Source organism: Meles meles, chromosome 2 (assembly GCF_922984935.1).
Source record: "Meles meles chromosome 2, mMelMel3.1 paternal haplotype, whole genome shotgun sequence".
In the NCBI taxonomy this organism is placed as follows: Eukaryota; Metazoa; Chordata; class Mammalia; order Carnivora; family Mustelidae; genus Meles; species Meles meles.
This window is the reverse complement of record NC_060067.1, coordinates 28,980,887-28,996,907: the sequence shown is the minus strand read 5'-3', so window position 1 is coordinate 28,996,907 and position 16,021 is coordinate 28,980,887. Positions and strand designations below refer to the sequence as shown.

The 16,021-nt window shown below is 43.4% G+C and overlaps 1 protein-coding gene across 4 annotated transcripts in view; it reads left to right on the top strand.

Moving 5' to 3' along the window:
- The window catches only part of ATP10D (ATPase phospholipid transporting 10D (putative)), a 108,616-nt gene that overhangs the window by 86,295 nt on the left and 6,300 nt on the right, over positions 1-16,021 (top strand). For all 4 annotated transcript variants that reach the window (XM_045997778.1, XM_045997777.1, XM_045997779.1 and 1 more), the window contains exons 17-21: positions 2,437-2,513; positions 3,401-3,526; positions 6,069-6,269; positions 12,286-12,366; positions 13,763-13,867. In XM_045997778.1, coding sequence (XP_045853734.1) covers positions 2,437-2,513; positions 3,401-3,526; positions 6,069-6,269; positions 12,286-12,366; positions 13,763-13,867 — 590 coding nt within the window. The remainder of the gene's footprint in view (positions 1-2,436; positions 2,514-3,400; positions 3,527-6,068; positions 6,270-12,285; positions 12,367-13,762; positions 13,868-16,021) is intronic.

Genomic DNA, 16,021 nt, shown 5'->3' with positions numbered 1-16,021 from the left:
TGTATACAATTGACAAAGTACTTTTTCCTTGAGCTTACATTCCGTAGGAGGCATAGAGTAAAAAATGAAACAAAACAGAAAAGGCATAAATATGAATCAGGTAGTGCAAATGCTATTTTTAAAAAAAATAAAAAGGCAGAGCCAGGGGATGTAGAACACTGGGGGGACAGGAGGAGGGCTGCTAGCCTCAGTGTTTTTCAGAGACAGTATCCCTAAGAAGCCTGCGTGTGGGCAGAGACTTGAAGAGAATGATAAGGGAGCCATGGGAGATCTGAGAGGAGGACATTCCTGGTGAGGTCAGGGAAAGTGAAGGCCATGGGCCAAGTTACTATGTTCCAAGCCAAAGCAGATGGAGCAAAGGGAAGGGTTTTCTGTAGGTTAGTGATGGGCGAAGATGACAGGTGGCCTGGAGGCCATTATAAATTTTGGCCTTTCTTTTTTAAGGGGAGTGGGGCAGAGGAAGAGGGAAAATCCTAAGCAGGCTCCACACCCAGTATGGAGCCTGACCTGGGGCTCAGACTCACAAGCCCTGAGATCATGACCTGAGCCCAGATTGGGAGTCGAATGCTCAACGAACTGAGACACCCAGATGCCCCAGTGTTTGGCTTTTATCTGAAGAGATAAGGAGTCTTTGGAGGGCTCTGAACAAAGAAGGAACATGATCTGCTTTACGTTTCAGAGGATTCCAGGGCTGCTGTGTTGAAGAGTAAAGATCAGGTGCAAGGACATAAGTAAGGACACCAGTTGAGAGGCTACTGGGATAATTCAGGCAAGAGCTGGCAGTGACTTGAGCCCAGATGGGAGTAGAAGAGGTGGGGAAACATGGTCACGTCATAGACAGAAAGAGTTGCCAATGTTTGCTGATGAATTTAAATGTTATATAATAGAAGGAGTTAAGGGAAATAAGATCTTGTCTCTGCAAGATGGAGCCAGGGGAGGGCACCTGGGTGGCTCAGTTGTTTAAGCAACTGCCTTCAGCTCAGTTCACGGTCCCGGAGTCCCGGGATCGAGTCCCGCATCGGGCTCCCAGCTCCATGGGGAGTCTGCTTCTCCCTCTGACTCTCTCACCTCTCATGCTCTCTCTTACTCTCTCTCTCTCTCAAATAAATAAATAAAATCTTAAAAAATAAAAATAAAAAAGATGGAGCCAGGGGAATCCGGAGCTGGGTCTTAGGCATGTTAAGCATGAAAATGTCCATTAGAGATCTAAGCAGGGATGTGTCAGGCAGCTGGATACAAAGTCTGGAATGTAGCAATAAGGGACTGACTGGAGATATAAATTTGGGAATTATAAATCTGGGTGATACTTAAGGTCTTAATTTTAGACGGGATCACCAGTAAATGAGTATACGTGGTAGAGAGAACCGGTCTAACAGTTCTGAGCTACTCCAGAGTTTGGAAAATGGCAAGATGAGGGCTCAGCCGTCTCTTATAGTCTCTGTTTTCATCAGGATTATTTTTAGTCTCTGGTAGCACCTCCCCTCAGTGTGCTGATACAGCCCCCAAATTCCTAGGTTTACATCCTACCCTATTAGCAACCTGAGTGAAAAGATAGCTCTTTTCACGTTGCTGGAGTAAAGTATCAGAATAAGGTATTTTGTTTGGCTTCTTGAATAGACATATGAATGAATGAGTTCTTCAAGCCCCTAGATCCAGATGTTCCCGGGACTAGAACCCCTGGACATGTCAGTTACATCAGTTGAGTCTTGTACCCATCTCTGAGCCAGGGAACAGATGGTGCTAAATGTCTAGGCCTGGGTTAATTGCCACCCTAAATCTGGGGCTTTTGAGTTCATCCTAACAAACCATGTGGCCTCAAAGTTCCCAGGGAAAATCAGGGCACTGAAAACAGGTGAATGGTTGATGGCTGTTGGGAATAAGTGTTCATTACTAACAGAAATGTAATACTTCCCCTTAAAAAGCTTCCAATGTGTTGGGGAGACCAAGAAATATATAACAACCATAATATCATATGGTGCATATGATATGGCACGGGGATCTCAGGAAGAGGCATCTAATGTAACGGGACTATGAGAAGGATTTCCCAGAGGAAGTGACATCAGAGCTGAGGGCAAGGGCAAGGGAAGTCCAGCCCCATGAGGCCGGTGTCCGAGGCTACAGAAACCACAGGTGCGGTGGCCCGAAGGAGCAGAGGTATTTGGAAAATTGAAAGTAGAGTGAGTGGCATGGAAAAGGGGGAGATCAGTCCAGATAGGTGCCTTCACGTGAAGGATTTTTAGGCGTTACTGAGTTCAGAAATCTTCCTGATGACAGCGGGATGCATGTAATGCCCATTTCATGAGCTTCCAGGTAACTTCCGGACTTGGGATAAACGTCGAAGGATTTGTTTGCGTGAGTGGTCACTGTTGCTTTGCAAAGTTTGCCTTTGTTCTTTACCCTTCCTATGTTTCTTGCCTTTTCTTCGGCCTCCTGAAGGCGATGGTGCCAATGATGTCAGCATGATTCAAGTGGCAGACATCGGGATTGGGATCTCAGGTCAAGAAGGCATGCAGGTGAGTGGATTTCATGCGCCCAAGTACCATGAACTTGACCCGCCTATCCAAGGGCAGCATTCCCATGGGGAAACCTCGGTGGTAGAGTGAGGCTGGCTGTGGCTAGATCAGGAGTGGGATGCAGGAAGTGTGTCTATTATTTACTTTGTGGGTATTGGGGTGTTTTCCTGGGTAAGTTGGAGTGTGTGCTCCTTCAGTTTAAAATAGATAGCTCCTCGGGGCACCTGGGTGGCTCAGTGGGTTAAGCCTCTGCCTTCAGCTCAGGTCATGATCTCAGGGTCCTGGGATCGAGCCCCGCATCGGGCTCTCTGCTCAGCGGGGAGCCTGCTTCCTCCTCTCTCTCTGCCTGCCTCTCTGCTTACTCGTGATCTCTCTCTGTCAAATAAATAAATCTTAAAAAAAAAATAGATAGCTCCTCTAGATCATAATAATATATATATTTAGCCCTGAAATAACTGAGTGACTTTAGACACTGAAGAAAGCTACTAAGGATTTGAATAAAGACCCACAGACCTAAAGAGGGAGGGAAGAAGATGATATTTGAGAATGAGGGAGAGGGGAGTGTCCTATTTGTGTGTGTGTGTGTGTGTGGTGTGCATGCTGGATAGTTTTTTAGGCACAAAAGTCAGATAAAAGCTTTCTGGGAAAGTGCATGTGCTGGAGTCCCATCATCACTGCTAGCCAAAGAGAGCTCTTGTTTCCTGGGGCCATGTTGGAAGGCTGACTACCACTCTGTGTTCATGAGTTTTTGTTCGGGGTTGCTCTGTTTTGTGCTGGTTTCAACAACAGATTGGGCCGGTGGGAGCCCGCTGGTCGTCAGGCTGCCGAGCTGCGTCTGTGTGAACGTGTCTGATTGTGAACGTGTCCTCTCCTCGTTGCCCCTGCAGGCGGTGATGGCCAGCGACTTTGCCGTTGCTCAGTTTAAGCATCTCGGCAAGCTCCTCCTGGTCCACGGGCACTGGTGTTACACGCGACTCTCCAATATGATTCTCTATTTTTTCTACAAGAATGTGGTACGTAGCCCCAGAAAATTTGTCCCTTCCCCCTCCTCACTTTCGTATCCTGCTTGTGGCAGGGATGGAGAGGACGTGCCCTGCGTGAGGGCGCCTGGCTTACTGATGTTCGAGAGCAGCGGGAGCGCTGCTGCTGCCTTCCTGGCAGTGAGCTGGGAACGTGCTTATGTCGGTTCAGCCGATGACAGCAAATTGCTGGGCTTGTCCCTCTGCTGGCATTTCCTGTTCCCTGTGCTGTTCCATCCCATTAAGTCCTGTCTGGTTCATTTAAGACCCGGGTTTTGACCTTCCATGGAGAGGTGGTGACAAGCAGAATTATGAAATGTTTAATGCTATCTGTCAGTAGAGAATGAAAAGGTTTGCTTCCATTTTCCAGGAGCTAGCCAAAACTATCTGCCGTCCCCAGACTGGTGTCTGTGTTGTATATTGAAGACGCAGATGCCGCTGAAAACCCAGGCTCACGCCTTAGCCCGTAGCTGGCTGACACTCACAAATGAAGAATTCTCTAGCAAGCCTGTAAAATGTATTTGCACTCGGGAGTTATTTGGCGGCCGGAGAACTTAATTTTGACTGTGTCATTCCTCGAGGGGCAGAATTCGATGAGAAGTCCTAGCGTCTGATCTTTGGCATGCCGTTTAAGTTTCAGTCTCCTCCTTTACAAGATCATGACCTTAGATTGCTTCACTAAAGTTCCTTCTAGGCAAGTGATTATGTAAATATGTCATGATTTTTTAGACCACATTTCTTAGATTTAGGTCCATAGGTAGTGGGTGAATAGTGAACATCAATTTATATCACTCTTTCGAAATACCACCTTTAGGAAAAAAAAATAACTTCTTAATAGGTCATTCTACATGTATTCCAAAATGTGTAATTTAGATCTGTGCGTGTGTGTGTGTATGTGTGTGTGTGTGTCTTGGTGAGCAGAGCATTTTGCTTTTTTTGTCCTGCAGCACAATAAGCTTTTTTAAAATTCCAGGACTTGATATAGTAGTCACTGACTTTTAGGGAGGATTCTCTTAATTTTTTTTTTAAAAACGCTTTTGCCTTTTTCTACCTGCTCCTCTTATGGTGTATCCCAACCCCACCCCTTTCCTTTTAAGCCCAGATTAAACCCAAAGAGTAAGGAACACTAGTATTAGGAAGAGGGGTGTCATGTGCCCTTGGAGAGTGGGCCAGTGTGTATCAGGAGATACTCCATGACCAGGGATCAGGGACTCTGGGTCTCCTGCTGTGACACCGTGGGTGACCGTTCACACTGGTACTCTCCTGACTCACTCCTGCCTCTTACTTACCTAGCAAAACAGTGAATGTGTTGTAAACTATGGAGAAAAAGGCCAGTACCAGAAGTCATTCAGGTAACTTGTCTTTCCGAGACTGTGGTTCTCAGGTCTTAGAAGACTTTTGAGATACTGATGAAGACTATGAATTCATTCCCCAAAACACATGTACCCCAAATTGATACGTTTGCAGGAGTGGGGCACGGGGTGTGTCCATAGTCCCTAGATTTAAGAAACCCCGTGCTGAGGATTGTAGCTGTTATCCTTAAGTATGGCTCTGCGTCTAGAATGCCGACAGTCCCATCTGGAATGCCAATAGTACCATCTTCCTACTTGTAAGGCACTTTACAGGTCATGAGCACCTTCTAACTGGATCCTGATAGTAAGCTCGGAGGTGGTATAATTCTCACTTTCAGACAAGGAAATCAAAATTCAGAAAGGTTAGGAAAATGGCCTAAAGTGGAAAAAAAAAGCAGTAGGAAGTGTCTTCAGGCCCTGAATACAACTCCTAACCCTAAGTCCAGGGGCCTTTCCTGGGGCCTGCCTTGCTTGAGGGCACAGAGCTTTAGCAGTCATGGACCCCATTTGTCTGAGGCAAAACACTGGAGGAAACCTTGGGGGAATGCATGTTTCTAGCCTCTAGGGCGACCCCCTGTGCTGGCTCGCCTGGGACTGTCCCAGTGTTAGCAGGGAGAGCCCATGTCCTGGGAAGTTCCTCATCCCCGAGCTCACTGCCACCACTCAAAAGTAATCTTGAACCTAGAAAGCAGGAGGATGAAAATCTGTTGTGTGCCTGCTATGTACCAGGCACAGGGCTAGGATCGCTCCGTGCAGAAGCGGTGTCTCAGTCTGAACACTGGCTCTGTTACTGTGTAACTAGCTGTCTCACAACTGTTACTGATGAGACAGATGACTTAGGGCAAGTTCTTTAGCCTGTCTGTGCCTCAGTTTCCTCATCTTTAAAATGGGGCCACAGAAATTCCCGAGTTGTTAAGAGGGTGAGAACCGGACCCGTATGCCACAGGAAGGGGCGTGTGCGTGTGTATGTATGTATGTGTGTATATGTATGTCGTATTTTCCTTTAATAAAACACGTATCCTCAAAAGACGGCAAGGTAAGTTGTGGTCTTCCATTTTGCTAAGGGAGAGAGAGAGAGGGGCCGGGATCACACAGCTGACCGTGGCAGCAGGTGGCTTGTGTGCTCGTGGCACACATGTGGCTGTTTGTTTCTAAGACGCAAATATTCCCTCTTGTGTCCCTAGGCCTATGTGAACCTCCTTTTCTGGTACCAGTTCTTTTGTGGATTTTCAGGAACCTCCATGACTGACTACTGGGTTTTGATCTTGTTCAACCTCCTTTTCACTTCCGCCCCTCCTGTCATTTATGGTGTCTTGGAGAAAGATGTGTCTGCAGAGACCCTCCTACAGCTGCCAGAACTTTACAAGAGTGGCCAGAAATCAGAGGTAGGTGCTGAGGCAGAAATGCTTAGACCGAAACGCATCCACTGTCCAAGCCGGAGCACGTTCCAGCGAGTCCAGCTCAAATAGTGTGCTACGTCTGGGGCTGCTTAAAGTTACTGTGGCTTTTTGGAACACTTCTGCCGACGGGGCAGATATGAAGTTACTTGCCTCTTGGGTGAACATAGGTACAACTCCGAAAGGTCTTAGGTACTTATCTGAAGAAATCTGGCATTTCGACCCTACAACTCATAATGTCTAGGATTTGTTAAACCTCACTGTGCCATCTCTTGTGTGAGCTACTAAACCCTCCCTGCCTCATTTATCTCCACAAAACTTTTTGAGTAAGAGCTTGGTATTGTACCCATTCTAAGACAAAGAATCAGAATTTCTTTTTTTTTTTTTTTTTTTTTGAGAGAGAGATCACAAGTAGGCAGAGAGGCAGTCCGAGAGAGAGAGAGAGGGAAGCAGGCTCCCCGCTGAGCAGAGAGCCCTATGCGGGGCTCGATCCCAGGACCCTGAGATCATGACCTGAGCTGAAGGCAGAGGCTTAACCTACTGAGCCACCCAGGTGCCCAAGAATCAGAACTTCAAAGGGGCTCATAATTTTTCCAAAAATTTCACAGCTAAAAAAGAAAAAACCGCAGAGGCAGGATAGGAATCCTGCTTAGTTGGTTCTGAAGACGAAATTAAATTCTCCAGGTTCTACTCTTCCTGCAGCACAATGGCGTGATCTGCGTGGCTTCCTCGCCCTGAAGCCAGGCCCTGCCTCTGCTTAATTGATCTTCATGCTATCAGTCTACCTCTGATGGATCACTGATATCTGTCCCCCTTTTCTCATTTTCTCTCCCTGTCCTCATTTTCTCCTACCTAGAGTATTGTGATGGCTGGTTACTTGGGCTGGCTGTCTCACGACTCTTTTCTTTCTAATTTATCTCCTACAGAATTCATAATAATTAATAGAGTTCTTATGAACATTTATGGAATGTCTCCTATATGCCAGGCACTCTTCTAAGTGCTTGATATACATAAATCTAATCCTCAGAACGACCCTGCTAGTAAGTGCTATCGTTATCCACCTTGTAGACGAGGACGGTCAGGCACAGAAAGGAGCCTTCAGTAAGGAGACTGTGTCACAGAGTTTGTGGGCGGTGTGGGGGAGTCTGGATCTCTAGCCCACGCTCTCCACATTACGCGGGGTTGCGGAAAGAGCATTGTCCCTGTGTTCAGTCCCTCAGTCTCCATCTGCCTCCACTGTGCCATGGCCAGAAATTCAAAGTGCTCTCCCAAGTGCATGGTCAGGATCACGGGGACTAAGGAAAGCCAGGACCCTACAGACACCTGTAGGTGAGCAAAGCTGAGGTATCCCCGAATTCTAGTCAGATGCCTTAGTCTTGAGAGGAGGACTCCGTTAGTCAGGGCCCTTTCAGCAGCAGGTGACAGAAACCAGCTCAAATTGGCTTGATAAGAAAGATCATTTTGTCATTGACCAGGTCTGGGACATTTATTGCTCCTGAGGACAGAGCTCAATCACATGGACAGGACTGGGAAGAAGGAGAGTGGGGAGAAGTACGGGGCAGGCAAAAATCAGACCTGCCGTGGTGTGTTCTGCTGCACTCACTGTTCTAAAGTCACTGACCAAGATCAGTTAGAAATAATGGGTGTTGCCTGAGTTTCAATTCTCGGCCTGCGGTGTGTGACCTTGGTAAATGATTTAACTTCCCTGTACTTTTATTTCTTTTTTTATTTTTTTTAATTTATTTATTTTTTCAGCGTAACAGTATTCATTGTTTTTGCACAACACCCAGTGCTCCATGTAATACGTGCCCTCCCTATTACCCACCACCTGTTCCCCCAACCTCCCACCCCCGACCCTTCAAAACCCTCAGGTTGTTTTTCAGAGTCCATAGTCTCTTATGGTTCGCCTCCCCTTCCAATTTTTTTGTTTTTATAGACATATAATGTATTTTTATCCCCAGGGGTACAGGTCTGTGAATCGCCAGGTTTACACACTTCACAGCACCTTGTACTTTTATTTCTTTAAGGAGATGGTGTGAGGATCAAGTAAGAGAAAAGTTCCAGCAATATTAAGCTCTCAATATTGTTATTTTTACTCCCTCCCCCCAAATTAACCAGAAATTTGAGGAAATCGCAAATTTAAAATGTGTTTATTTTCATCAGTCTAACTTTATTCTGACTTGAACTTCCTTTCCAGGCTGGGGAGTAACTTAATGTCCGCAGGCTACCTGCCACAGCCAACACAGAGAAGTCGCACGTCCAACTTTCAGGGAAGAAGAAATTCTCATGATCCTTTAATATCATCCAGTCCATTCAGATCAAGGAACTAAATGGGGTTTTCCTAGAGGAATCAGGTCTGACTTAAAGTTCAAGGCCAGGGTGCAGGAATAGTATTAATATTAATGAACGTTTTCTTGTACCCCCGACCTAAATTAAATTCTAAGTCTGTTGGGGAAAGAGAGGTGAGGGGGGGCCCTTCAGAGTTTTTAGAGCTTGTTTTTAAAAACCCATTTGTACAGACCATGATTGGTTCTTATCCTTGGAAGACTTGAGGTCACTGTTCCTGTTGTTGAGTCCTGTTATCAATCCTTTGCATACATTGTTCTACCAAGCTGGCCGGTTTCATAATACATGGTAGTAGCAGGTGGATTCCCAGCATGTGGCTATTGATATAAGGTCATGGGTTTCATTGAGTTTACCTTCCAGAAGAGTTGTCCTTTCTTTGAACTTGGCCTTCAAACAAATTCTGTTTTATGCTTGCGCCACTTCCTGCCTTCAGGGTTACAAAATCTCTCCCCAAAGGAGATGATCTGGAAGGCAGAGGCCTCCCTCCCGAGAAGCAATCCTCTTTTCGCCATCTCTCCTCAGCCACAGTTGCCTTTCCTGGCTTTGACTTTGTGTCCACGTTTTCCCTTTCAGATTCCAGGAGATCCCATGAGCTCTTCTCTCTAGCCTCTCATTTATCTTTTCCTCTCCTTTGCTTCCAGAGTCCCCTTACTCACATGACTGGGGATTAATTGCGCTTTTGCCGTTTTTGCTATAGGTTTTTTGATCAACTACCATTCCTCCAGAAGCACAAAGTTAAATTTTAGCTTATCCCCCACGTTTTTCTCTCTTGTCTAGTGGCATTTTGATTGCCCCTTTGATTCTTCCACAAATTTCTTCTGTAATTTGATCGTTCTTCTGTGTAGATTTTTATGAACCTTTGGATGAAGAAAGGTAAAACGTCCCATCATCTTTAAGGAGGAACTAGTAAAAGAAAATACAGGGAAAAGGAACAGTAACAGTAACAATATTAGAATCAACAAATCCTCGTCGCTTTGATTTTCCAGAGGATGAAGAGTTTTTTTTTTTTTTTTTTAAGGAATAGATTTTAAAATTCTAATGGCAGTCTGTTGAAGAATAGAAAAACTTATGTGGGGAATTTGTGTATTCATAAAACTTTGTTATTTAGAAGGCAATTGGCTATTTCCAAGAAAATGTCATCCCATTTCACATTTGGGAGGAAATAAGACTGAGAACACATTACAAAAATAGAAGACTAGCTTAAGGTTATAATACATGTATTGCCATTTTTGTCCGTGGTAAATATCACTAGGAAACCATAGCCCTCTGTTATTCCTCCTGGTCTGAAAGCAACCTCAGAATCCTTGTGCACACATGTCAGTTTTCAGGCAGAGGTGGCTCTTGTTTGAAAACCTGTTTTCCAACGTCAACAAAGAGTTAATAAGATGTTGATGGATTCCTGTCTAACACTGAGGTCTTTCATCCATTTTGAGTTATCTTTGTTTATGGTACAAGGGAATGGTCCAGTTTCATTCTTCTCTATGTAGCTGTCCAATTTTCCCAGCACCACTTATTGAAGAGACTGTCTTTTTTCCATTGGACATTTTTTCCTGCTTTGTCCAATATTATTTGGAGGGTCCATTTCTGGAGTCTCTATTCTGTTTTTGTGCCAATAGCATGCTGTCTTGGTGATCACAGTTTTGTAATACAGCTTGAAATCAGGCAACGTGATGCCCCCAGCTTTGTTTTTCTTTTTTCATCCTTCCATTGGCGATTTGGGGTCTTTTCTGGTTCTGTACAAATTTTAGGATTTCTTTGTTCCAGCTCTTTGAAAAATGCCAATGGTATTTTAATAGGGATGGCACTGAAAGTGTGAATTGCTCTAGGGAGGATAGACATTTTAACAGTGTTTATTCTTCCACTCCATGCATGGAATGTTTTTCCATCTTTTTGTGTGTTCCTCAATTTTTTTCATAAGTGTTCTGTAGTTTCTAGAGTATAGAGCCTTTACCTCTTTAGGTTAAGGTATCTTAACGGTTTTTGTTACTATTGTGAATGGAACTGATTCCTTAATCTCTCTTCCTACACTTATATTGTTAGTATATGGACAAGCAGCTGATTTCTGTGCATTGATTCTGTATCCTGCCGCCTTGCTGAATTGCTGTGTGAGTTCTGGTAGTTTGGGGGTGGAGTCTTTTGGGGTTTGCACATAAAGTATCACGTCATCTGTGAAGAGAGAGAGAGTTTGACTTCTTATGGCAGTTGGAATCCCCAAAAGGATCTCGGGAATTACTATGTATACTAAGTCTTTATTTGAACAGTAGTTTTAATAGCAGTTGCTAAAAACTATGAGCCATTTTTATCAAGAGTGGAAATGCTTCCATCTGGTACCTAAATCTTTCCTCCATCCTTCCCTTTTCCCATGTCTTAAGATGTGAACTCGGAGGAAAGCAGTAATATAAGACTTAAGGAACACAAAAGAAAGTGTATCAATAACTGTTTTTGAAATTGATGTTAACAAATACAACCCAAGTAACAAACATTATTCTAAAATATGCATTCATTCAATAGATATCTACTGATCATCAAAAGGAAAAAAGAAAACCTCTTTTCCATCATTTGATTAATGTCTCTACTTGAACTTTTCTCTTTTTTTCTATACGCTTTTGGTTAGAACAGTTCAGCACATGAAAAGTTATATAGGAATAGTTTATTTATCCAACAAATATGTATTGAGTACTTGTTAGATACCAGGTACTGTTTTTTCACTTGAATAAAAAAATCAAACCCCCACTCTATGAAGTGTGCATTCTGTTAAAAGAACTGGAAAATCATTAAATAAACAAATAATGTTTATTATTATCACCGATGGTGATGAGAGATTTCTACAGATGCCATGGTAGTAAGTAGTGGGATGGGCATAACTCTTAGACCAGTCTGGGATGTGAATGAAGTGTGGGTCACGTGGGAGGTCCAGGGCAAAGAATCCAGGCAGAGAACACAGGGGAAGCCCCGGGAAAAGAATGGGTCTGGCAAGTTTGAAGAACAGAAGGTGCCTGCAGTGGGATCGTAGTGGATGAGGGTAAAAATGGGAGGGTAGGACCCTGGATAGCAGGGACTCCAGCAGGCAGATCCTCCAAGACATTACTAGCCGTGGGAAGGAACTCAAATTGTATTGGAATGCAGCTGGAAGTCATTGGAGGCATTGGAGGGGGTCAGTTTGATTAATTAGGGAGATGGCATGACCTGATTATAACCTTTAAGAACCTTCTGACTGCTGTAGAAGACTGGATTAGGCATAGGAGAAGAAGCAAACAAGTCAGTTAGGTGGTTATTCGGTCATTCATACAGAGAGTTGTTGAAGGAGAATGGGAGACAAGTGGAGGGTTTGGAGTAGTTTTTGAAACTGCACTTTCTGATCAATAGGAAATGGAAACTCAGTACTACTATCCCTATTTCAAGTAGATTTAAAGTTGATCCAATGATAAAAGTGACATGAGTTGAAGAGAAGTCCCCCATGGATTTTTTTTTTTAACCAATTGCTCAACGTCATACCATATTCTTCTACCACTGTTTACAAATCCCACCTATTTTGTGAGTGAGAGAATAAAGGAATATAATCTTCTCAGAGAAGCAAAAATAATTATTGGCTTCTGTTGTTCCTTGACTTTGCTTTGACTCTTGTTAATCCCTCCACAATGTCTCTTTTCATTTTCAGGCATACTTACCCCTTACCTTCTGGATCACCTTGTTGGATGCCTTTTATCAAAGCCTGGTCTGCTTTTTTGTGCCTTACTGTGTGAGTCCTTATTCATTCAAAGTGTGTGTTATTAATGAATCCGTGATGCTTCTTTGTTGCTGGTATCAGCATATAGAATGGATATATTTTAGGGTATCTTGTTCATTTGGTCAAGTTGATCATTAACCGACTAAATTATAACGTCCCCCCCCCAAATATGTTAGACCATGGATTAAATTCGGAGAGAAGTACATAGCTAACTCCTCGTGAGTCTCCTTTTTAGCCCTTGGCTGCTTGATAGTTTTTGTAAATGACCTGGATAAAATTGAGAGTCCAGGCATGTAATGAGATGAGTCAAAATCAGAGAGGCAAAGTCAGAATATGAAATCAGTTATTAGGGAGTGCTGGGCTAAATCCATTAGGATGATCTTTATAGTATTAAATATAAGTTCTTATAAATAGTCTCTCTAAAACTAAAAAAACCTGTTTTATAGGTGAAAAATAGAAGAAATGTGGCTAAACAAAACATGTATTAAAAATGAATTTTAAAATTCAGGCAAAAACCAAGCACAAAGCTGCATAATCTAACTGCCCACCCATATACCCCTTACCCAGAAGAAAACACTGGTCTGATCATGGATGGGTGTTAACAAAAGCACAGTATTTTTTAAGAATGAAAAAAAAAAGGATAATTTCTAAGTTAATAACCTCTGTTCTTCTTTATTTAAATAAAATGACTTGAATTTGCTTGCTAGAGTATTCTGGGCATACTACATTTCAAGAGGAATGCAGATAAGGCAATCTGAAGGTATGCAGAAGAGAGCGAGTAGAAAATTGTGTCCTTGGAAGAATACTTTAAGGACATATACATAGGAGAGGAGGGGGTATTTACTTAGCAGAGATATACACTTAAGATAGCCTTTTTGTTTGTTTGTTTTTTTGGGGGAGAGAGAGAGAGAATGAGCACAAGCAGAGGGAGAGGGAGAGGGAATCCCAAGCAGACTGTGCTGAGCACAGAGCCCAACTCAGGGCTCAATCCCCGGACTCCAAGATCACGACTTGAGCTGAAAATAAAAGAGATGCTCAACCAGCTGAGCCACCCGGCGCCCCTCAGGATAGCCTGAATAGCTGCCTCAGGGTTTGGCAGTTCTATTACATGGGAAATACTTGATATTTTTCTCTACCTCAAAGAACCAGAAGTGTAAGTAAAAGTTTCCAGGAAGATGAATTATGACTCAGGATAAAGAGGCATTCCAACTGAAAAAGTTCAAAGATGGGATGGCCCAAGAGTCGGTCTCTCTTTCAGAAATGTTCAAGTGTATCCTAAATGATCCCTTATTAGCAACATTGAAGAGGGGACTCCATCCTCAGTTGAGCTATAAAGTAAAGGGATGATACTCAAACCACTGAGTATGACAACTCTCCAAGATCACCGCCCATTGTCCTCTCTTCGTAGACCTACCAGGGCTCAGACATTGACATCTTTGCATTTGGAAACCCCCTGAACACAGCTGCTCTGTTCATCATTATCCTCCACCTGGTGATTGAGAGCAAGAGCTTGGTGAGTGGTTTTCCTGCCTCTGAAATAGCCTGAAACTGCTTGGGGAAATGTCTTCTATTAGCAGTGACTATACTAAACCCTAAATGCCTAGAAAGACAAATGGTAACGAGAGGAGTCATGATACCAAATATGAAGGATGATTCATGGCGGCTCCCTTGTTGACTGTTGAGTGCCATTATGTTGAGATTGATGTAAAGCCAGGGAAAGTAGAAAATACCCGGCTTCTTGGTGGTATCCTTGGTGGATGGTTCAGGGAGGCATGAGTCAAGCTGGAGAAACAGTTACCTTTCAATGACCAACATTCTTCGAGATCATGCTAATGCCTTCAACTCAACTAAAGAGAGGCACTGTGCCATGATCCTCGTATACTGATGTAAGTGATGGTTTTATTACAATAAAATGTCTCATGTTACAAAAAGAAACTATATTTTCTTCCCTCCAGAATTTTTACCATTCATTTAAATCTAGGTCTTTTTTTTTTTTTTTTTTTTACCTTGTTGCTGACTTAATGATAGTTAATTCTTTTCATCAAAATGATTGTTTGGTAGCTCTCTGCAGCCAAGCTAATGTGTAGGATTCAGATAGTGAGAGCTTTGTTGTAAACCTTCCTTTGCAGATGAAGAACATTCCACCCATCTCTGGAGAATAAACCACCTCTGATTCTTTATGCTCATAACCCATTGCCATTGCCATTGCCTTTGCTATAGCCACTTCCGGGACCATTGCTACAGCCCCTTTGACCTCCTGTCCACCTCTACTCTAGAATCCTCCAGCCATCCTCTACAAAACAACCAGAATCATCCTTTTGAAACACAAATCTTACCTTGTTGCTGTCCTTTGGGTAAGACCCTTCAGTGATTTCTCATTGTACTGGGAGTAAAATGAAAAAGCCCTAAGTTGGCCTTCAAGACTTCATGCAGTGATGCTTCTACTTTTCTCTCCAGTCACATTTCCACTTTTTCATGAGCTGGAGCCCCACTGTCCTTCCTCGAGCGAATCAGATACTGTGCGCTCATGACCACATCGGGTCCTTAGCATTTACCATATCTTCTGAGGGGAGTATCCTTCCTCTTCCCTTGGCTCTTTGCACTTGACCCCGCTCACTTACACTTTTCGGTCTCAGCAAGAATGGCTCCAAGAGCCCTTCCCTAACCTAATTTTTTCATACCATCCTCTTGTTCTTCTATATCGCCCCAATAATAACTTATTATTCATCAGTTATGTGAGTATCTGACTCGTGTCTTCTGCATTAGACTATAATCTCTGTGATGGGCAGGGTCCATGTTTGTTAATCACCGTATACCAGAATCTAGGACCGGACGGACACACTGTAGGTACTCAAAAATGTTTGCATGGATAGACAAATGATTAAATGACTAACCAGTCTTTGGGGTATATTTACCTTCTTGGTAGTGAATGCATTTCAAACAAAAATAGCCGAATGAGGTTATAGTTTAAATGTTAGGTGCAGTTATATTATAAAATTATAATAATTTCTAAAGCATCATAATTTCTAAAGAATATTTTTGGCACTACTTGCCTTGCTTATAACCTGCTGTAATCAAAGTGTACCAGCCTAAAGTGCAGTAAAAGGTTAAAAATCTGAAAATACCAGCGAGGGAGAGTAAAGGGAACTCTAGAACTAAATTTTTTGGCATTGTTTGTTTTAACATCTATTTGATTTAATTTTATACAATTTTGTAGGCACTTGGGGTCACTACCTAAGGAATTGTCATGGGTTCTGACATTTAGTAGTGTTCCAAAGGGTCCAGCACATAAAGTGTGTCGGTTTGGGTTCACTGGTTATGAGCAAATAGGAAAGTTATTAAGATATATTGAAGAACCATCGTCAAACCAAACCAAACTGTCCTGAGGAACCAGAGTGGCTCCGGACATCCAGGGAACAAACTAGTGGCCAGGCTTGCCCTACTCTGCTCAGACTTGGTTGAAGTCCTTTTCTTTCTGCTCTTGCCTCATTGTGCCCCAAGTTTCATCCCTGGGGACAGAATTCTGTCTCCTTAGCTTCAGGGCTGGGCTTTGGTTAGAGGAGGGCAGTGGTGCCGAGGTCGCGCACGGTGCCGGGGAGCCTCACTAGGAAGCGGGAGCGTGAGAGCCAGGTGCCCAGGAGAGCAGTGTCTGTTACGTCAAGGTCGC